This window comes from Neomonachus schauinslandi, chromosome 8, assembly GCF_002201575.2.
Source record: "Neomonachus schauinslandi chromosome 8, ASM220157v2, whole genome shotgun sequence".
Lineage (NCBI taxonomy): Eukaryota > Metazoa > Chordata > Mammalia > Carnivora > Phocidae > Neomonachus > Neomonachus schauinslandi.
The window spans coordinates 98,102,665-98,126,345 of NC_058410.1; the positions used below are offsets into that span (position 1 = coordinate 98,102,665).

A 23,681-nucleotide genomic window follows, 5' to 3' on the forward strand; every position below is an offset into this window, starting at 1 on the left:
TTGAGTAGCAATGACCGAGGCTGTATTTTCCAGCAAACACCTGGGACGTTACGAAGTCTCTGCTACTAACTAGACGCAGACCCACCTTCTTGTGAACCTAGAGCCATGGGATGGACGTGTCCACCAGTGGAGCCAAGAGTCCCGTAGGGGGTCATTTGAAGTCACTTTAACTTTAAAGACAGATGGACGAAGCAGTTGATCTTGCACAGGCAGAAAGCCATTCACCCCCCAGCCTAAAGATGTTGTTGCCCTGCAAATATTGCACCAACAGATGAGTTTCATTACCCAATAAGGAACCTGGGCAGAAGCCCCTTGATAATACGGTCGGTGCAGATTTGACACAAATCGGCAGTGAGTAGAAAAGACACTGCGCCTCAGCCAGTGGCACGGTTCATCCTGGGATCTTTCCAGTCTGCTCTTTAATCTCTGGGTAGCCCTTCGGTTAGAGGCTAAATGAAGCACAGATAGACAGAGGCTATCTGTGCAAATCCATGTCGGCCTCAGGCACATGCTGAATAATCAGTGGGTAATGTGCAAGACTGAGTCCACTTGTGAACCAATTCCAGTAAAAAGTTTTCAGTAAAAAGTCAGCCCAATTCTGTTGGCATCGATAGAGCCTTCAGTCACCAGGATTCACAAGGGATGGAATTTGCAAAACATGAAAAACTGGTATGGTGTCTTAGGGACAAATAGGGGGAGAAGGGTAACTTACTAGATTTAAGAGCATAGCAAAAGGAAGTGATGAGAAATCAAAGAGATTCTCAAAAGAGAAAGATTGACCAGAATGTTTTCACACAGGGACAGTCACATAATGTCTCAGTTACTCGGGCTATTTGCTCAGTCCTGGAAACTGAGTAGTGGACCTAAAAGAAAGTGAATATTCATTGGCTTTCTCTTCTTTTCCTTTGGTTGCATTTCATGAGACTCAGGTATCTGTTGCCAGAAAGGACTTGTAGTCTTTTTACCTGGGTCTCTACCTAATCCCATCAAATGAACACACACACTCACCCATGTGCCTCATGCATGTGCATATGCATCTACACATACACAAGCCCACATACCTGCATGTACACTGCTCCCCCAACACCTGCACACACCCACACCCACAAATGCACGTGTATGCGCACACACACAGTGCATATTTGTATCCAGTAATGTAGCATCCAGATACTGTTGTGACACCACAGCTCTTGGAAACTCTGCACTGTCAGTTTCCCTCACACCCCTTGGATGCTCAGATCCAAGGGAAGACGGTGCAAGCAAGGGAAGGCTCAGGTCATGGGGGAAGTCAGACCGCCTCTGTTTTTACAACCCCAGGGCCATTGCTATTACCAAAGATTCCTGTGGACGCTTTTCCCCAGCTGTTAAGGTGCCCAGTTCTAGTTTGAGCTTCATAACATTTCATCTGTCGCCCGACTTATTTCCTTGCCACTTTCTCGGTGAGCAAGGACAGATGGTATCTGTTCCTTCCAAAGAAGAAGAAACTGACGTTCAGAGAGGTTGAAAGACCTGCCAGAGCCCCCACTGCAGCAAAGTAGGGTGGAGATTAGCTCGGGGCTCTGTGCCTATTTGCCATGCTTTACTAGAAAAACCTGTGTTTTTTCAAAGAGAACCAGAGAATCAGAGGTGAACCAAATAGTGGTAATAATTGTAGGGGGGAGGGATATTAATTTTACAGGCCCCATCTCATTGTCATTGCTAAGTGATTTTCGGAAACTATGACGGTTGGTTTTTATATGGTGATTGACTTGCCTTTGTTGAAGTGCACATGTAACTCCATACTATCCCTTTCCTCCGGTAATAGAAAAAAAAAAATCATCTCAAGCACTTCACAGAGTTGTCTTGTTAGCTTGTTCTCACTGTGAGAAGGTGCATTCTGTCCCCGGGGAGTAGACTCCTTCGAGAGGGGAGAACAGCACTGCAGGGGTAGTTGCTATGGTCATAGTTCATGTCACTGAGTACTTTCCCTGCTCAGGGAATGAAAACGTGACTCCACCTGGTGCTGAGTGAGCAATGCCAAAGCATATGTACTTTGCTGGAATTAAATAATTAATGCAAACCGTGTTTCGTCCTTGACCTGCCCTTAGAAATGTCCAGCTCACACTTACTCACTGTTACCCAATCAGAAATGCCTTAGGTGGCTTGGAGGACAATGTTTTGCCCCAAGAAGTGGTTCTCTGCTTCTGTGTTTCACCACTGTCTTGCAGTGCATGCCTGACCTTGAGTCAGCCCTTGGCCTTTCTATGCATTGCTGTCCTGGTGGTCTTCTTGATCATAAAAACACTGCAGGTTTAAATTCAGTAATATCTGTGGAACTAACAACTTCCATAGCAGGAAGGTGTGCTACGTAAATTCCTCGTGTTTCGGTATTCCCTGGTTATTTCCATATATTCATATCAGGTTCATCATTAACAGAATGTGGCAGAGGGGAGGAAGCCTTCTTTGTGGCTTGATGTTTTCCTCGCCCAAGGGTTATTAATGAAAAGTAAGCACCGCACAGTTTCTGCCAGGATGAAAGAGAAAATCCCTCAGTGGGGTACCCTGAAATTTAATTGAAGGTCTGTTCCGGTCTTCTGGAAGCCAAACAGTTTGAACAGAAAGATTCTTATCTTGACCGCACTTTGCTGTTGCGTGATGTCTGAATGACCCGTCTGTATAGGTTCCCATTGTGAATCAGAAGCCGAGAGGAAGAAGTGGGCTCACTGTTACAAGCTCAGCGCACACATCAGCAGAACACGTACCTAGCTAAGAACTGGATCAAAGCTTAGTACCACCTCCTCACAGGTGAAGCGCATGACTAGCTTCATTGCCTTAATTCTCACATGCAAAAAATGGAGCTGTGTATGCCTGCCCCCTTACTGAGGGTAAGAGGATTCATACTACTACTAATGACAAGATCTCGCAAGGGGCCAGGGTGCCAAGCAGGGCTCTCAAACCTTTACAAAATTAACACATTGCATCCTGCAAAACAAGCCCTCAGGGTTTTCTTCCCATTTTCCAGGTTAGGAAAGTGAGGCACAGAGAGGTTAAGTGATTTTCCAGACAGGGAACAGAAGTGAAATTTGAAAGTGGGCCACCTGATTGGTCTGCACACCTAACCACTACACTGCATTGCCTCTCGTGTGGAAGTTACAATATTTTGTTAAAACAGAGATGAAAAATACATGTACATGACATGAGGGTCTTATAGTTTTAATTACCAAGGACTAGAACTCATGGGTGTAAGACTAATAGTAGCTAATGTGGTAATGAAAAGAACAGAGGGCTAGATCTTCTACAGACATATTCATGAATGCTTCCTAGTTATAAAGGCTTATACTCAAATACAGTATAACAAACAGCATATGTCACCTGACAAATAGTTTTCATTAGTCATTTGTAAGGGTCTGTTTGCAATCAAGTTTTTTCCTAGCCATTGTTCCTGATTGTTTTGGGCCTGAAATATGATCTATAGAATTTGAAGCTGCTTACACAGACACATGGGGGACCAGAATCCTCATTCTCCTCATTTTATGAGTGCATCTGTTCTGGTAGGATTAAAGAGGAACTAGCAGCGAGGGAAAGGATAGAGCTTGACTAATGTGAGGAGGTGGTCAGTGCCCATGGGAGCATAACCTATGGTGGAAGCAAGGTGCAAAGTCCGGGGTGTAAGAATGATTCTTGTATCAAGGTATAAGTCAGTGTGATGGGATGAACTGAGCAAGGATAAGGTGCAAGTTCGTCGAGGTGGGTGTTACAGATGGTGGCAGAGGGAGCTCGCCATGGCTTGGACGCTGGAGGACAAATGACTCACGATAAGGGAAAGGCCACATGAGTTTGGAAATCATTATTGAGCCCAAGTAGAGGAGAAAAGGTGTCTAAGAGGAGAAACAGCGTCAATGTGTGCTTGAGAGGACTAGAACCACAAATCAAGATTTAACTGTGCGGATTGAGAGGGACAGAGTCAAGCCCAAAAGTACAATGGCTCTAGCACATTTCTGGTAGGATTGTGAATAATTAACTACCCCGCACCATCACCAACCAATGACTCACTTTTCCCATCTGTTCAGTGGGAAAATGGTGTTTGCCATTTCTTTTTTTCACTGGTGTGTTTTTAATGTCCTGAGTTTTTCGCAAGAGAGCCCATGGTCCCACAATTCGTGGCTTTTGAGGGTCACAGGAGTTTTCCTGCATGCACTGACAAAAGGTCACTCTCTGGTAACTGCTTCTGTCTTTGCACATTCATAAGCCAATTCCAAGATGGGCGCGTACAACCAGGCCTTCTGGGAGCTGGAGGGTGCTCTGAAGAACGGAGGGTCCAAACATGATGACTCAGTTATACTGAGTCTTAGAAACCACCCACTCTGGTGTGCATTGATCATCTTTATTTAATTCATCTGATAATAAGCCATCCAAACTTGTCCACATCAGAAAAGTCTTTTATTTTTTTTAAAGATTTTATTTATTTATTTGAGAGAGAGAGCACAAGCAGGGGGAGTGGCAGGCAGAGGGAGAAGCAGGTTCCCTGCTGAGCAAGGAGCCCGATGGGGGACTCGATCCCAGGACCCTGGGATCATGACCTGAGCCGAAGGCAGACACTTAACCGACTGAGCCACCCAGGTGCCCCAGAAAATTCTTTTGTTTTAAAGGCCATCCTTGACTAATATTGAGTTACCATTTGAATTTGCTGACAGCCTCAAGTTTGGTGCTTACTATAATTTAGGTTTAATTTATTATTAATTTGGTTAGGATACTTAAGGAAGTGGTAAGAAGAAGACCATAGGGTATATATTGGTATGATGGCAGACTAAAGAATGAAGCAATGGAATATAGACATATATATTTTTTTTTTCTTTCCATATACATTTCCATACAAACGAGATACAAAGGCATACGCACACACACATTCATATGATGTACCAATAGCAAACTCTCTGTACCCGTCTCTGGTCTAACCCAGGCAGGACTCCTTTGATCTTCTCAATGCCTTGGATTATGGAAAACAGAAGCAGCCTTTGGTGGGAAGGAAGTACTTCTTCTTCTCACTTGCGGCCCCCTTGAATATGTATGATCCCTTCTGTACCTTCAGCCCCTTCTTTTTTTAAAATTATTTTTTTATTTTTATTTTTTTTAAGATGTGTTTATTTATCTTAAAGAGAGCACGAGTGGGAGGGGCATAGGGAGAGGGAGAGTCTAAAGCAGACTCCACACTCAGCACAGAGCCCAACACAGGCCTCGATCTGACAACCCTGAGATCCCAATCCGAGCCGAAACCAAGAGTCGGACACCCAACAGACTGCGCCTTCGGCCCCTTCTATGTGCTCTGTAATTATATTTATTTTGTGCATCTTAGCCAGCCATTTGCCTGCAGACCCATCATTATGCCATAAAACTATCCATTTGGAGTGTGACCTAGTACCAAGCTCTGGCGGTGAACAGAAGGGAGTGTCTTTTCTTTTAAAACACTGTTGCTTTCCATGATACATGACATCCACTGCATGTTCAGGTACAGCCACATCACCGTCACCTGCCCCTTCCTCTAGAGCAGAGAGGGTTTGGGGGATTTAGTCCTTCTGGAACTCCCCCCGTGCTGAGGACTTCCTGCCCTGAGCCCTCAGTGTCTCCCCCACTACTTCAGGGTCACTGCTCTTCTCACTTCTCAGTTGCTGTCTGGTGAGCCTTCCTGCCTCCTGGTCTTGTCTCGGTTGCCCCTGCCTACTTGGCCAAAGTAAATTTGTCGCCATTGAGCTCTTTCATGTTCCCTACAAACCTATTCAAGTCCTTTGTTCAGTCAGTAAGACTATGTTATGAGACCACCATGCTCCTGCCATGGTGCTAGGCATTTAGAAAAAGTAGAATTGTGGCTTCTACCCTTAAAATGCTCCATCTAATCGTAGAGAGATGGTCAATATACCTGAAAACGGCAGAGCTCTGCTCAAGTTCAGAGGGAAGAGCCTATCATGTCTACCAGGGAAAGAACTGTGTCCATTTGGGTTGCTTCTGAATCCACGGAGCCTCGCCCAGTGCCTGGCCTGGAGTGGGCCCTCAGTGAACATTTACTGATAGGGTGAATGAGGGAAGAAGGCTAGGATGATTAAAATGGCTTCCTGGAGGAGGGGAAACTCGACGTAGGTCTTGAAGGATGACAAAAATTGGGATTGACATAGATAAAAAGGAACAAGGGTGCAACATTGTTAATGGGAATAGATACAATGAACCTGTAGGAAATGAGGAATTTTACCTGACTGGAACATACTTTATATATCCTGGTGATATTAGAAAATAAGTCTATCTCTTTAGGTAGACTGAAAGGAGTTCGAGCTTTTAAATAACTTTAAAGGAGCCATGGAAGGCTGTGTGTGTGTGTGCGTGTGCGTGTGTGTGTGTGTGTGACAGTGACAAGGGAAAGACAGTGTTTAAATTATCGGGAAGTGTGGAAATCCAGAGAAGCTGATTGAAGAAGGCCTGACAGCAAGGGGCAGTGGAGGGATAGGTGAGGAGAACAAAGATTTGGGAAGGAGGAGTGAAAGGGGGCAGGAAGGATCAGATAGGAGATATCTGGGTGAGAAATAGAACATAATTCCATGACTGTTTGGGAAGGATCCAATATAACTACAAGGAACCGGGATATCTTATCAAAGGTTTGGGAAGGAGAGATGATTTGGGAGAGGAGAAGAGTGGTTTGGGACAGGTTGATGGGAGGAGACAGTGATATCCATCTGCTACCCCATTGGAGACGCGGGTCCAGAGAAGGGTGGGAAAGGCGTGTCAGGGATGTAGATCTGAGCATCTTCAGCATAGAGGTTGTCAAGGAATAGTGTAGCTCTCCTGTAATGGCTATTCATTCCCCCCATGATGTGCTGGTTGGGATCCAACTGTCACAACATTGATAAAGACAACATATAACAAATAACACCGTCAGCGGCATTCAGAGTTGTATTTCCAATTTCGGTGTTCCATTGCGATTTAGAGTCATGCAGAATGATGTCTGTATCAGTGATGCTCTCTACAAGTGGAAGGTTTTAGGTTTTCAGAGGCAGTTATCACTGATCAGTGGGTGTCTGAGCGCACCTGGAAAGTTCGCGTGTTGAACATCCTGCACCGCCCCCCCCCCCGCCCCCCCAGAGCTCTGCTGTAGCTGAGACAGGCTTCCCATTTGGTGAGTTGTCTTGCCTTCCACAATGCGTGCTGCAGGTATACCTCTACTTCTTCATTAGGTGAAGTAATAAGCATTTAACATATAAAATATTTGTTGCAACAACCAGAATCTCAGATACGAGTAGGTCATATTCTTAAATCCCTTGTTCCTTAAACAAAAATTATAATTGTGTTTTTCTTGTGATAAAGACTCTCAACTCATAAGACTTTTGTCTTTTGAAATGGTTTTAATCTCAGACTCTTTCTAGCTACCTTGGGCAGTGTAGGCATTATATATATATATATAATTTCCCCCCCCTTGGGTGACAGTTTCTTTTTGCAAAGTTATCTCAGCCCATAACTGAGTTTTGATATTTTAAAGGCTGTTTGCTATCTTGGAAAAAAATTACGAAGATCAGTTTCTGAATTGTTTTACATTTTGAATTCATCAGTGGGAAATGAAAGAAGTCCTGGGCAGAGAGCCTTCAGTGTCATTCCAGGCTACTTTTCAAGTTATAGATATTTATGGAAAGAGAAATATAGCTGCAAAGAGTAATGCAGAAGCAAATATGAACTGGAATTCCTTCTCCACGCTCTCTACAGGCTTCTTCCACCGGGACTTAAAGCCTGAGAACCTCCTCTGCATGGGCCCGGAACTTGTGAAAATTGCAGACTTCGGGTTGGCCCGAGAAATCCGATCAAGACCCCCATACACAGACTATGTATCTACGAGATGGTAAATCCTCTTTCCTTAAAATTATTTAATTGCACTTCTTTTAAAATATACCATCATACTGAGGATAACATTAATGTCACATATAAGTAACTTTTCACTAAAGGTTTAAAAGCTTGGGCTGTAAATTCTTTTAAAAGGAGGCCCGTGGTGCTTTTCCATGATATAAATAATATTTTATATTCAGCCCTAACTGAAGACCGTTTCCTAAAAGAGTTGTGTAGAAGATTCTCCAAAGACCTGTCTAAAAAAACCAGCTAACGACTATGCCAAAACTTTCAGACCCGCAGCATTTAAGCAGTTGGCCATGACCAAGAAGTAGCCTGCAGACAAGTTTTATGTTCTCTCTTTCTCCTGTTCTCTCTTCTTTTTCCTCACTCTCGCTCTGTGTTTCTCAACGATGCTGTACAGCAGAGTCCTGCAGAGAAATGCTCAATAGAAAATACCGTGAAATAGAGAAGCACTACTTTATGACGGCGTGCCAAGCCATCCTGAGTCCACCTATCACACGGAACTAGATAGAAATTAGAAATACAGGTCTCTCCCTGAGAATTGATGATAGTATTTCATTTAACTTCTGACCTGTAGCAGCACTAACCCGCAGTTCATCTCTGCCCCTCCAGGTACCGGGCTCCAGAAGTGCTCCTGAGGTCTACCAACTACAGCTCCCCCATTGACATCTGGGCAGTGGGCTGCATCATGGCCGAAGTGTACACCCTCAGGCCACTCTTCCCCGGGGCTAGTGAAATTGACACCATCTTCAAAATTTGCCAGCTGCTGGGGACACCCAAAAAGGTAATGATCCGGAACAAAAGCCTGTGGGCTGAAGCCAGCAGCTTCCCTTCCCTCCCCCACCACCCTACTCCCCCCAAACCCCCCCCTCCTCTCCTGCACCCCGTGAGCCTTGCCCCTTTGGATCACCTGCCGGACCTGCAGTCTTTATCTCGACCTCAGTGGTCCTTCCCTGCCCTTTTCGCAGTCGTGGCTGCCTCTGGCCCTCCTGCTCTTAATCTTAAGTACACGTGTTATAGCTCCCTCTGCTCTTCTCTCGGCCACCTCACCTCCCTTGCCGGGCTTCGCTATCCTCATGGCTACGACTCCTGCATCCATTCGGAAGTCTCCTAAGTGAAATCCCTCCTTGGAACTGCAGTCACATACCTAGACTACCTGTGAGATTTCCTCCCGACACCCTCACCGTCACCGTCACCGTGGACTCAACATCTGACACAGATTGTGTTTGGCTGACCCCAGCTAGCCTCCTTGCCCCGTTACCCGTTCCTGGCCGTGCTCTCACCAGAATCCCAGCGCCCCAGCCTTGAGGCTGGGTTTCAGTGTCACCCTCTCTCTCCCGTACCCTCCTTCCCCGGCCACAAATCCTGTTGAACTTGGCTGCACGGCTCTGGCCCGGGAGCCCCGCTGGCAGCGCAGGCCAGCGGTGAGCCTCCGGCTGTGTCGGGGCGTCTTCCCAGTCCGCCTGCCCTCAAGTCCTGCCCCCAGCTTATCTTTCGCTCTGCAACCAGATCCCCCCAGCCAAACAGCAGCCCTGGTACGGCCCTCCCTGCTGAAAATACCCGTTGAGGCCCCACGCCCCAGCCTTCTTCACTCTCGCAACGAATCTCTCATGTGGTCCCTGCACCCTGCCGGCGCGGCCCTGGTGGCGCCCCGCGTCCCTGCTCTGCACATGCGCGCTTTGCACCCCTGCGTGAATGTCCCACGTGACCGAAGTCCACCCTTTTTCCAAGGCCCCTCAGTAATTTACCTCCTCTCTGCTGCTCTGCTCTCATCTCCATTTCAGCTGTGTTCTGCGTTACTAATATCTTTATCCCTATACATCTCTGTGCCCTGGACCATAGGCTTGTGTTTATTGGTATTAATTTTCCAGGTCCTAGCACCATTGCTCGTACAGACTAGACCCTCAAAACATTTTAGGTCATTTGAGTAAATCATGAGTGCCACCTTTTCAAGATTTCCAGAGTCTTTTGCTGGAATCTTTACCTCCTCTGGATACCTGTACCTCTCTTGTGACCCTCATCACTTTTTTTCCTCTGTATTATTGTGTTTTTAAATAAATGTCTTATTTTCTCTTTTTGGACAGTAACATCCGTAAGGGCAGGATCTATACTGGATTATTTTCGGATACCCAACAACACTAAACATATAGTAAGCACTCAATAACCATCTAACTGAATAAATGACATTAGCGATACGTAATGCCACTTGACCTTAAAAAAAGATAAAAGCAATTATACCAGAATGTGTTTTGTAAAATAGTAGTGTTGGAACTAGAAGGGGCCTTAAAGATTATTCGCTCATCTTTTTCTGTATTACCTCCAGAATTTAGTGGGAATGATGCATGGAACAGTGGAGAGCTTGAGACTGAGTGGAACAGCTTTCTTTACTGCAGGACTTCTCCACATGGTTATTTGGAATGATCAAGATGGGGCTATTGTCCTGCACCTGGGTGGCTCAGTCGTTAAGCGTCTGCCTTCGGCTCAGGTTATGATCCCAGGGTCCTGGGATCGAGCCCCGCATTGGGCTCCCTGCTCCACGGGAAGCCTACTTCTCCCTCTCCCGCTCCCCCTGCTTGTGTTCCCTCTCTTGCTGTGTCTCTCTCTGTCAAATAAATAAATAAATCTTTAAAACAAAAAAAAAGGAGTTATAAAACCAGTTGGTGGCAAATTCAGTGTGTTTCCCACTGTTCCTCTGACTTCATGTTCTTTGTAGTTCCTCCATTAGCATCCTCTGTGTTTCATCGCACACGGTGCCGCACTTGTGAGTATGAACACGGTAATGACATGATTGCTTTTCCGTTAGGTGTACATGGGCCACAATAGAAACTATCACAACAAGTCGGCTAAGCAAGATCTTCTTTGTCTTCCTTCTTTCAGACCGACTGGCCTGAAGGCTACCAACTCTCTAGTGCGATGAACTTCCGCTGGCCGCAGTGTGTACCCAATAACTTAAAGACCCTGATTCCCAATGCGAGCAGCGAAGCCATTCAGCTCCTGAGAGACATGCTCCAGTGGGATCCCAAGAAACGGCCAACAGCTAGTCAGGTTGTCTTCCATTTCCTTCTGTTCGATGCATTTCTTAGGAAGTTCATATCTGACTCTGAATAATTCCTATAAATTTCATAGGAAGTATTTCATTTGGTATGATGGGTGAAAAATAGTATGAAATGCCACTAATGGTAATATTATATATAAAAACATAAAATAGTTTGAAACTTACTGTATATAGTTAAAGATTTAAACAATACAGTTTCTTTGAAAATTGGCATACAGTTTCCCATCGCCACATAGGAGGAAATGAAAATAAGCAGATATATCTACCCATCTTTGGAGAGTGTTTTCAAAGATATTCTCTAAGTTAAGATTACGTAGCAGTTTGCTTGTAAGGCAATACTGGTTGCCAAAAGGGAATTTGAAAATATCTTGTGAAATCCAACTCCCTTGTTTCATAGCTGACACAGAGAGCGACAGACGAGATAGAGCTAGGATGATAAGTATCGTTAATACTTTATAGCACTTAATAGTTTGTAGATGCTTTAGTATGTTTTTACGTGATTTGAACCCTATGAAGATTCTGTGAAATCAGTGGTACTATTTTCACTCTGTAAGTGAGAAAACTGAATTCGGAAAGCTAAAGCGATTTCCCCTAATCATTCATCCAGCAACTAGTACAGACAGTGCAACCAGCTGCAGTTCGATGACACAGATGGTGGGTCTCCTGCTTCATACCTCCTGTTTTCTCAACCTGCCTTCCCCCAGGTCACTTTGACCTGGATGATAAAATGCACCCAAAGAGACGTGGTAGAGCTATGGCCTCAGCCACTCCCATGCCTCTTGCCAGCCTCCCTCTGCATTAGCATGTCTGGCTCCTTCTCTGCGGCCCCCGTTGGCGGTTACATGGCTCAGAATGACACAGGTGACCAGTTCTAATCAGAGACATGATTTGGCTAAACAAAAGTGACGGGGATGTTTGAAGATAGGGCTGATGTGATGTTAGAATTTGCGAGAACCAGAGAGACAGTAGTTGGGGGTTAAGGAATTATGGAAAAGCAGCTCCAAAGGCTCAGAGAAGAAAGAGCTATAATTTGGTACCATGAGACTCTGGGTGGCCGGGGTTGGAAAGCTCTCAGAAGTGCACTCCGGGGGAATGAAATTCACAAATATCCTGAAGGCAGGAGAGAAGCTTTCTGACGAACCCAGTTTTTTAAAGGTTGTACCCAAGAGATGAAAAGAAAAAAATCTGTAGCAAGGAACCAAGAGAACAATGTGTACTTTTAAGAATAGCATCAGAAAAGCTAAAAACAGCCCCAGATCAGTTTGCAAAAATGCCTGGAACTACAGAGACTTTTCAAGTTAGATGCCAGGGTCCAAAACCGCTACCAGACTCTCCATGGTATCGCCCTCTGTGTCTACACTTACATATAATTATTACAGATGTTTATAACCCAGAGTTATTAAGAAAGGTTATGTTCTGTTTGGTGATTTCCATTCAAAAAGACTAGGGAATACAGGGAATATTTCAGAAAGAATTGTGAACCCAGCCCTTTAAGATTTATCCCCTGACTATCCGGAAAACTGGATTGTTCAGAACAACCAACAAGGTTTGTTAGTTGGTGTTGATAGCCAGGGTTTAACTTTATCACGTATTACATTCTCGGCATTCCTGAGGTAAAATACTGGCTCATTTTACACTTGATTCTTCAGAGTCTTCCAAGATTATTGTGTTTGGCTCTCAGATTTTTTTTTTCTCAGTTTTATATTATTTTTTTTTCTTTTTACGGGCTGAGGAAATTGGCTCAGAAAGGTGAAATATATTACATTTAAGACATATAGCAGGGGCACCTGGGTGGCTCAGTCAGTTAAGTGTCCAACTCTTGATTTCAGCTCAGGTCGTGATCTCAGGGTTGTGAGCTCAAGCCCCACATTGGCTCACGCTCAGCAGGGAGTCTGCTTGAGATTCCCTCTCTCTCCCTCTCCCTCTGCCCACCCCCCTCTCTCTCCCTCTCTAAAAAAAAAAAAAAAAAATATATAGCAAGTAAATTACAAAGCCAGCATCTGACTGGGTATTGTGTAAGACTGATGAATCACAGACCTGTACCTCCGAAACCAATAATACATTATATGTTAATTAATTAAATTTAAACAAACAAACAAACTATATACCAAAAATTAGGATTTGCCAGCACAGACCAGTATTTCTATGGCTCCATGATACAATGCATATGGAAATTATTTAAATATCCTTTAAATCTTTTAATGAGGTCTACTTATATTAAATGGAAGTTTCAAAGAAAAAAAAAAAAGAAAAAAGCCAGCATCTGTTGAGCCAGATACTTTTCAGAAGTAGCAAAGGTAATAGTACTATTACTGGCTGCTTTATCCAAATAATTTTAAATGTATACATTTTACATTGTAGATAAGGAAGCTCATACAGAGTATCACACATTCAATGCTGTTTTCTAGTTGGTTTAGGCTAAGAAGCCACAGTAAACTGGTCCCATGAAATGTAGCTCAGTGAGCCTGATGGTATTAACCTTCCTGGATAGACTTTTCTCCTAAAGCAGCCCTATGTATTATTCCAGGCTCTTCGATATCCTTACTTCCAGATTGGGCATCCACTGGGCAGCACCACACAGAGCCTTCAAGATTCAGGAAAAGCACAGAAGGATGTCCTGGAAAAGGCTGGCCCACCTCCTCACATCAAGCCGGTCCCCCCCACCCAGCCCCCAGCCAAGCCACACCCGCGGATTTCTTCGAGACCACATCAAGCCAGCCAGCCCCCTCAGCATCTCATGTACCCCTTCAAAGCAGAGGCTTCCAGGACAGATCACCCGAACCATCTCCCGGAGGACAAGCCAAGCCCGTTGCTCTTCCCATCCCTCCATACCAAGAATCCTCCGTCGGTAAGCAGTGAAGATTTGCTAGCGAGACTTGTCTGGCCTGTTCCTCTTCTGACCCCGCTGGTTGTGTGCAAGATTTTCTTTTTTCAGCATATAAAGTCTAATTACAGTGACCGTTAATTACAGTAAATGTATCTTTGCAATATCGTGGAATAGTGAAAAGCGCTTTGGCCCTGGAGTTGAAGGTCTAAATTCAGGTTCTGGCGGTGTCTGTTCATATCAGTGCTGGTGGCAGGCACCTGCAGTGTGGTGGTTGAGAGCCGCCCGGAGCGCTCACGGGGCCAGGCTCTCCAGCCTCAGCTCTGCCACTTCCTGGCTTCATGCCCCTGGGCAAGTTCCCCGGCCTCCCTGCTCCTCCTTCCTCGTCTCTAAGATCGGGGTAATAATTGCATCTACCTGATAGCAGTTCTTTTGGGGGACTAAATGAGTTAATACTTGAAAGAATTTAAAATGGTAGCTGACACTTCGTCAGAACTTGATAAATGTTAGTCATTGTTATTATTAATCCCTGTGGATTAATGAGTTTCCTCATCTGTAAAAGGAAGATCCTAGTGCCTGGCTTGCCCCCGGACCAGGCTGCGCATGACAATAGAAGGTCCCGCTAATCGTGAAGATGTTTTGAAAGATCACAAAGTGCCATAATAAAATTTATAGATTGTTATTCCTATGAATGCTGTTAATGCTAGGCTGTTAATTGAGCCCAGATCTTTCTCCTTCTCTTGGACTGGTGCTCAAGAAAAAAGAATGAGCGTTAGATTCAATAATAACCTGAAAAGGGCATCTAGTTACCAGTAGCTTTGTAATGCTGTCTGAGAGTCTGATTTTTCTGACAGCTTTATGCAAAGGCAGTATTTTTTCTGTCAACTCGTATTCATTCACTGAGTCCCAGCTCCCAACCAACACTGAGATACCGCATGAGGTTACCAGAGTGGTATCTTTAGACTGTTCGCTCTACCCCAGCCCACAACTTTGGAAGCAATGTGTATTTGGAAATTTCCTACTGTAGCTAATTCTGTAATTAAATAGTATCCAGATCTACTCAGAAGGCAAAGAAGGCATACTTGCAGTGTTTTCGGTGAATGGCAGGGTGACTGATACCTGAGCTGTATTCTCCTGCATCTCTGTTTATGACAGAATAGAGCATGTCAGTGCTTTCAGGGATGAGGCCCAGATGACAGCCTAGCTATCCTCCCCATGTGTGAGAAGCACCTTAAACTTCTTTTTAGGGGCACCTGGGTGATGCAGTCAGTGGTTAAGTGCCGGACTCTTGATTTGGGCTCAGGTCATGATCTTGTGGTCGTGAGACTGAGCACTGCATGTTTGCGCTCAGCGTGGAGTCCGCTAATGCTCTCTGTCCCTCTCCCTCTGTCCCTTCCCTCTCTCTCTCTCACTCTCTCTCTCAAAAATAAATCTATTTTTTTAAAGATTTCTTTTTAAAAATCCTTATCTTGTACACCTGAGTGTCCCCATAGGATGCCAGTGGGTGTGATGTGTGCAGGAGAGGTGAGAGACAGAGGCCCGGGAACGTACTTCCCATGGTTGCATGTTGAGAATGATATGTCCCCGGATCCTCCTTTTCATCACTGAGGAAATTTGGAATGGGGATTACTCGTGGGTGAGCTCCATTAATACCAAGTATGACTTTATCCCCCATTCCTTGGATGCACAGAAAATGCTAGCTGGCCTGGAACACAAAAATGGGGAGATCAAGCCCAAGAGTCGGAGAAGGTGGGGGCTTGTGTCCCGGTCGACAAAGGATTCCGATGACTGGGCTGACTTGGATGACTTGGATTTCAGCCCGTCCCTCACCAGGATTGACCTGAAAAACAAGAATAGACAGAGTGAGGAGACTCTTTGCAGGCAAGTGTGCACCTGGGCTCTGTACACAGATCGAGTCTGGGGTTTGTGAAATGATCTGTACCTCTCTCATGATGCTTTCCGTCTCATGCTGATCTAAGCCATGTTCCCTTGCTTCAGATTTGAGAGTGTTCTGGACCTGAAGCCCTCTGAGCCCATCAGTACAGGCAGCAGCGCCCCCACCCAGACCTCCTATCAGAGGCGAGACACACCAACCCTGAGGTCTGCGGCCAAGCAACACTACTTGAAGCACTCGCGATACTTGCCTGGTAATAGAAATGCTTGCCTTTACTTTCATCCTCAGAAACCATTTCCCCGGAATCACGTATTCACAGAGATTCTGTTTTGAAAGGCAAGTGCCCAGGGCCTTCTAGAACTTCAGAACTGGCAGGAACATTACAAAAATATCTGCTGAAGCCCAGGCCTCACATTTTATATATATATATAGTTGCGTAAGAAAAAATGTTGTAGTGGAAACTGGGTCTGGCCGCCCAGGAGGGAGGAACTGATGGTGAGAGCCAGGGGGGCACTCCTGAGGCCCCTGCACCAGACCAGGGTTAGGAACAATGACCAGTCCTATGTACTCTCAGGAGACCGGGGTAGGTGCTCAGTCACACCACCTGGCAGTATTACAGGGGGTAAGTGTACATGCTCTAGTTTGATGGGTGCACAAGCCTCTCTCCAGATTCTCCCGATTCCAAGCTTACAGCACCAGCCAACCATTCATTCACAGATTCATTCAATCAGTACATACGTACTGAGCATCGAATGTGTGTGAGGCACTGGGGAAATCATGGTGAGCACAGTGGCCAAGTGGGACCACCGTCTATGCGGTGACTTTGTACCACAGCCCTGTAGACAATACTCTCGCCCCCGTGCAGCTTATATTCTAGTGGTGGGAGCCAGACCCTAAACAAATAGACAACCAATAGTTCCGGCGGTGATTGGAGGCAGGGAGGAAGCACCGCTGTAGACAGAATGCTCAGGAAGGGCCTGTCTGAGCACGTGACTCCTGGCTGGGCCCCCACAGAATGGGGAGGGACAAATGGGCAGAACAAAGCAGGCAGGGGAAGCAGCAAGTGGGGAGCCTGGGAGGCAGGAAAGGGCTTGGCTTGTGAGGGGAAGGGCAGAGGGGCCGGCGTGGCCCGAGCGTGGTAAGAGGTGATATACATAGCACGAGGCATCTTTGGGAGTCTTGTAAGACATTTGAGATTTATTTCACAAGCAGCAGGAAGCTGTTGAAGGGTTTTAATTGGAGAGCTTGCTGGGTTCATGCCCATCTTCGTGCTGAGTGGATGAGGGCAGGCTATAGCTCTCGTGCAGGTGAGGGGAGTGGTGGCTCAGGCTGGGGCTGCAGGACCCACGGGACATGAGGTGGGAACAAGGCCCCGCTGGTGGATTGACTCCTCGCCCTTAGTTGACCTCCCAGGATGACCTGGAAGAAGAGAGAGCAGGTAACAGGGTACAACAGTGGTCCAGGTGTCAGGGGCAGAGACCCCCAACTCCAGGGGCCACAGGCCAAAGGGAGCCAACTGGGAGGGAATTAGTTATTTCTTTTTGGCTCTAGGAGAGGAAGGAGGATAAAAGATGAATTCAGTCTTTTCAGTTCTGAAAAATAGCTGCAGTGCTTGACATAAATGGGCAAGTGGGCGGTCTAGTGGGTGGTTTGGCTTGAGGTTGAGATGATTGATTAAGGTCAAGGCAGCCTTGGGCGTGAGGGAGTCCGTGAGGGTCACCAGCACTTGATGGTGCTCATGGTCCAGGTCAGGTATGAAGAGGGGTCTGGGGGTGGGGGGCAGAGAGGAACTTGGGAAGGTGACGGACAGGCAGTGGCCCATGCAGGGGTACCTGTGGGAATGACCAGAAGCACTGACGCCCAGGATAGCACCAGAGGGGCCAAGAGAGAAGACGTGAGACAGATCTGTTGGGAGAAGTTTAGGAGACCTCTCTCCGGCTGCCCATCCTCTGGGCGTACTAAACCCCAGGTCGCCATCTTTCCTCCTTTCCTCTGCGTTCTATCGGACAACCTCATGGTCAGTTTTTGCTCTGACGATTGAACCATAGGAAGTTTAGACAAAGTGAATTCTGGGATGAGTTTGCCACTGAAATCTGGTGCAAGACGAAATAATGTATTTTGCATTTGAAAATCATTTCTTCCCTGTTAGGAATAAATATGAGAAACGGCATACTTCCAAATCCAGGCAAGGATTTTATTCCATCTAATCTGTGGTCTAGTTCTGGTTTGTCTGGAAAATCTTCAGGAACAGTATCAGTAATCAGCAAAATAAATTCCGGTGAGTAGTGATTATTAACTCCTAAATGACAAGAGGCAAATTCTCTGGATGCGGCAGGGTGGGTCCGGAGAGACAAGCTAATGGAAATGAGAGGGTTTTCTGGGGTGGAAACCCAGGGCCTATTTTTCAAGGCCGTGCTCCTGTCTCTTTCTTGGCAGCAGGCTCTGGGGACCCAGCCAGCTGCCACGGGGTCTGCCCTCAGCGTAGCTGGGGAGTCAGGCACCTCTGGCTTCCGAGGCCCTGTGCTGCTGGCCATCCAACTTAGCTCCATCCGCCTTGCTCCATCTCGTCCCCTCCCTCTGATGACCCAGCCTTAGCCCAGAGCATCGAAAAACCTCTTCTGGTTGGAAGGTGGACAGCTCAGAGGGCCATCCCCACTTTTTTTTTTTTCTCATCCCCACCTTTTTTTAAAATGAGAAATGAGTTTCATAAGCCTTCCAGACGGGCTAACCCCATTCCCAGCAGGCCCCTTTCCCGCCTCATTTTCCCTCACACAGGCAGCCCCTGCCATGCATTGCTTCTCTTTCCACACTGCCAGGGAAAAACATCTGGGCGTCCCTTCTCCCTGCTTTATCCATTACACGTTCATTTATTTTGAGAAATACAAAAAAGAAGGAAATGAGGTATCAACAGCCATGTACCCACCACCACCAGCTCAAGGAGTCAAACTTTGCAAATACTCATGAAGCCCACCGTCTAGGCCTTCCTACCTTTTCCCTCCTTCCCCCTCTCCTTCCTCCAACCCCCACCTGATTTGAGTGTTTATTATTTCTATGCATTTTTAAAAGATTCATGAGCCACATAGTATGTTCTTACATGTTCAAAAATTAATACAAACATAATTCTGGATCTCCACTCCTTTTAGTAATTATATTATGATATAGCAATTACACATACATGTAAGACATATCATAGTATATATTATAAAACATATATAACATATATCACTGTATCACCCCATAATTTATTACTTTTACTGGACCATAATGTATTTATCCTTCTCTTCTTGATGAGCGTGTAAGTTGGGAACCATCTTTGCTGTGAGAAGGAGTGTGGAAATGAACCTCGGTGTACCCTCTTGCCGCGCACCTGCGTGAAGGTTTCTCTGGGGATAATGTAAACAGGTTAAAGGGTGTGCTCATCTTTGACTTTACAGATGTTGCCAAATTGCTCTCCGGCAGGGTCTGGGAGTGGTGCTGCATCCTTGATGGCACTTGGTACTGTCGAGATTGCAAACTGTGTGCTGGTCTGATGGGTGTGAGACGGCATCTTGTTGTGGCTTCAACTTGCATGTCCTGTGTACTAATGAGGTGGAGCATCTTCTCGTGTGTTCACGGACTATACGTTTTTCCCCTTTTGTGACTTAACCTGTTCAAATTCTCTTCCCATTTTTTTTTCGTATCTCTTCACCAAAAATGCAGAATGTGCTCTAGCACAACACAGCCCCTTACCCAGGCATTGCCACTCTGCCACACATTCTCTCTTTTCCCCCCGGATATAACTTCCATTTGTATAACGGCCTGTAATAACATTGTTCCTCATTCTTTGTGTACCTGAAGTCTTAATGAGGCTTATCGATCTCTGTTCATCCATCCAATATGTATTGATTACTGCTACATATAAGGCATCCCATTAACCTCCTGGAATAGTAAGATGAGTCGCATACAGTTCCAGCCCTTAAAACACTCTCACTATGAAAATGTCATAAAAAATGAATATATTTAATATAAATCATTACTTTTTCTGATTACAGGCCAGAGTATTTAGCGTAGAATTACTTGTCATAACTAAATAATTTTTTTAAAGATTTGATTTATTTATTTGACAGAGAGACACAGCAAGAGAGGGAACACAAGCAGGGCGGAGCGGGAGAGGGAGAAGCAGGCTTCCTGCAGAGCAGGGAGCCCGATGCGGGACTCGATCCCAGGATCCTGGGATCATGACCTGAGCCGAAGGCAGACGCTTAACCGACTGAGCCACCCAAGTGCCCCCATAGCTAAATAATTAAGATCACCTGTGTGCTGCTCAGTAAGAGAACGGTTTGGTGAATTATGGTTTAGCCAGATTCTAGAATTTGTATATACTGACATGGAAGGATAACTATTCTGTTACAGCGTGGAAAAAGCAAATTTTGGAACAGGCTAAACCCGTTATTCCAAAAAAGAAAGAAAAATGCATATGTCCCTTTTCTTTTCTTTTAAAGATTTTCTATTTATTTATTTGACAGAGAGAGACACAGCGAGAGAGGGAACACAAGCAGGGGGAGTGGGAGAGGGAGAAGCAGGCTTCCCGCGGAGCAGGGAGCCTGATGCGGGGCTCAATCCCAGAACCCTGGGATCATGACCTGAGCCAAAGGCAGGCGCTTAACGACTGAGCCACCCAGGCGCCCCGCACATGTCCTTTTTCTTGAACGAACCAAGCATCCAGGCTCCGTTCAGGCGCAGGCTATAGGAGTGGCCCTGTCTTTGCTGCCCCCCTTCCCCATCTTTCCGACAGTGTGGTGTGGAGGAATGCTCTGCTCGCAGTTCACTGTTTTTATCGTATTTCCCCCTAAAAGTAAATGCCCAATTCTTTATTGTTCCGCACCTGTGTAACCCTGTTGGTGTTATGTGCACGTGGGGTCTTTGTAGTAACGAGCTTTTGCTTTTGTGAATCAGTTGGTTCCAGTTCAACAAGTTCTAGTGGACTGACTGGAAACTATATCCCATCCTTTCTGAAAAAAGAAGTTGGTTCTGCTGTGCAGAGGGTACACTTGGCACCTATTCCAGACCCTTCTCCTGGTGAGTTCTGTTTTGGGCTATTCATGAAGCAGCTCATCAAACGGTTCTCGAATAATGGCTTTGTGCCAGGCATGTTGTAGGCCGAGGACCCACCAGCGAAGGAGACCGACAAGACTCCCTGTCCCACGAACTTACACCCCACACACAATAAGTAAACCGAAGCAGATGCTCACCAGTGCTGAGGAGAAAAATGAAGTAGGCGGGATATAAGGAAGGTGGAAGTTGGAGTGTGCGTTTTTAAAGAGGGTGGCCAAACCATAAGAGACTCTTAATCTCAGGAAACAAACCGAGGGTTGCTGGAGTGGTGCGGGGTGAGAGGGATGGGGTGGCTGGGTGATGGACATTGGGGAGGGTATGTGCTATGGTGAGCGCTGTGAATTGTGTAAGACTGATCAATCACAGACCGGTACCCCTGAAACAAATAATACATTATATGTTAAAAAATAATAATAATAATTAAAAATAAAATAAAGAGCGTGGCCAAAGAAGACCGCACCGCAAAGGAACTGTTGAGTGAAGGTGTGAAGGAGGTGAGCGGGTAGCCCTGCGGTGTGGGTGAGACTGCCCCCAGCACGGGGTTCCTAGTGCATGGGCCTGGAAGCAGGAGAGAGGGGTAACCGAAGGTGGGGTGGTATGAGGCCCTGCAGGCCACCGTAAGCTTGCTGTCACTGACTGCATGGGACATGGGAGCCAGCGGAGGGTCTGGAGAAGAGGCGAGAGGCCATCTGACTTGCATCTTGCAGCCTCACTGACATGCAGGTTGTCATTCGGCTGGGGGCCGGGAACAAGGTTGGAAGCAGGGAAACCAACTGGCTGCCAGAATTATCCAGGCAGGGAGTGATGGGCCAGGCTGCTGAGAGCTGAGCTGGGCCGGGTTCTGAGTGTATCTGGAAGGGAGAGCCAGTGGCATTTGCTGACCCATGACACGTGGGCTGTGAAAAAAGAGGGGTCAGGAATGACACCACTATTCTTGGCCGGACAACACTAGAATAGAGTTGTCCTTCAGCGAGAGAGGGAAGACTGTGAGTCGCCCACCAGTGCTTCTCTTGAGCTCCCATTTTCTGATATTTTTGTCCCCAAGCTGCATTTATTTCCTTTGTTTGCGGGAGTCCCATATCAGTCCGACCCACCTCCCTCTTTAATTGCAGGCTATTCTTCCCTGAAGGCTGTGAGACCTCATCCCGGGCGACCTTTCTTCCACACCCAGCCTAGAAGCACTCCCGGGCTGATGCCCCGACCTCCAGCTGCCCAGCCAGTGCATGGCCGGACCGACTGGGTTTCTAAGTACGCGTCTCGGCGATGACCAGCATGAAGCTTCTGGGCGCAGGGGAAAGCAAGACACGGTCCCTCGGCCAACTGGTGTTCTGCCGGCAAGAAACCGGCAGATGGTGTGAAAGCAAACACTTTATAGTTACTCTTCTGAACTAAGACATTTCAATATTCTTTTTAAGATTTTTTTTAAATATTGATTTGAATGCAATACCCTTTTTTTGTACAAAATTATTTTATTCTAAAACTGGGTCCCATTATTTTCTTAAACAGCGCATTTTGTATATATGGATTATGTTTTAGCATTTTATACAGTCAACTTTGTAATGAACTTTTTAAGAATTAATTGATTTTCCTTTGGGGTTCCAGATAATATTTTATACAGATTTTTAAAAATGTAATAATATTGATGCAGTATTGCAGCAGGGGTGCAATTGAAGGCTACCCGATAGAGGGTTATTTACTCAACGCGGGCAGATATTTGTGAAGCGGTTAAATTTTAAATGTGGCACATTTAAATGGTACTTCAGGCTTTCTTGGACCAACCTCAGCGCTAGATAAATGATCTTCTGCTTTTCTTGATATCAGGTTATTGGTTTGATTTTGTGACACCACTGTGCTGTTCTAAAAATACTATTATGCAGTGAATTTCCCAGCTGAAAGAACTCTAAATAGTTTTTGAAATTTTTACAACAACCCTTTTTGGTGGTTGGAGATATGCAAGGTGGTTGGAGATATGAACCAGGTTTTATTATGCTGGACCATCACATTCTATTTTCTCCCGTTTTTTTTATGTTTCCTCCATTTTTGAAATCCAGTTGTATAAGTACCCCCAAAAGGGAAGCCTTTGAAGCCAACAGGTCTTTAACATAAAGGTCAACACAGTCCGTTAAACTTGTATCCCTATCAAGATGCACGACCAAAAAGCTAAGTTTCAAAGCAGCAGAAGATTTTGTTATTATAATAACTGATCAACTTTTGCATTCAGCTCAGTTCTCCAGGCCTGGCTAGGAACAGACGACAAAGAACCTTCTGTCCTAGCCACATTCTCAGGGCACTTTGGGGAGCAGGAAAGATTTATGGGAGAGGTTCCCCTGACCTGGGAAGTCCCGGCTACCACGAGGGTCATGTCGGTAGCGTGCCACATTTGAACTCTTAACCCTTGTGTAGTTTCTTCACACAGTGGGAACTCTATTTGTTGGACAGAGGCTGTTCCATTGAGAGGAATGTTTACAGCAATTTTGAAAATGACAAAGCTAGTTTGGAGACAGAAAAAGACAAAAGGTCCGCTCTTCGTCCATCTCTGTAGGGTACGTCTGCCTCCAGCAGTGGTTACCTGAAAGGCAGGAGGGAAGGTCTCCGCCAGGGAACACGATACGAACTCAACAGTGTGTTGACTCACATTCTCCCAGGCCCCAAGCTACTCTCATTTGGTTCCAGGTTCCAGGATCTAGCAGGTTGAGCCATATGAAATTGTCTGTCATTTCTGTAGGGTAAAATGATAGATTAAAGTGAATATTGGCACTTTGGTATGATTCAACCCAATATGTGGGTAAATTATTGCTTTGATGTATTGGTAGTAAGTTGCAGCCTGAACAAATTGCCATGGCTCCCAAGGGGCCCTAATCTAAATCAGGGAGTAATTTCTGCTTTGGAGAATCTGGCACAACAATGTACTTGACCAAGCACTATGATCCCTAGGGGCATGAGAAAAGCACATA

At 45.8% G+C, this 23,681-nt stretch overlaps 1 protein-coding gene across 2 annotated transcripts in view; it reads left to right on the forward strand.

The window, feature by feature from the left end:
• Positions 1-22,812, forward strand: part of CILK1 (ciliogenesis associated kinase 1) — a 33,401-nt gene extending 10,589 nt beyond the window's left edge. The window contains exons 5-13 of one of the 2 annotated variants that reach the window (XM_021692020.2): positions 7,720-7,852; positions 8,473-8,644; positions 10,738-10,905; positions 13,443-13,763; positions 15,430-15,620; positions 15,738-15,886; positions 17,783-17,911; positions 20,569-20,691; positions 21,840-22,812. In XM_021692020.2, coding sequence (XP_021547695.1) covers positions 7,720-7,852; positions 8,473-8,644; positions 10,738-10,905; positions 13,443-13,763; positions 15,430-15,620; positions 15,738-15,886; positions 17,783-17,911; positions 20,569-20,691; positions 21,840-21,994 — 1,541 coding nt within the window. In that variant the 3' untranslated portion in view covers positions 21,995-22,812. Of the gene's footprint in view, positions 1-7,719; positions 7,853-8,472; positions 8,645-10,737; positions 10,906-13,442; positions 13,785-15,429; positions 15,621-15,737; positions 15,887-17,782; positions 17,912-20,568; positions 20,692-21,839 lie in introns of both variants that reach the window. The other variant, XM_044917410.1, reaches the window with a different exon arrangement.
• Positions 22,813-23,681: the final 869 nt, after the last annotated feature.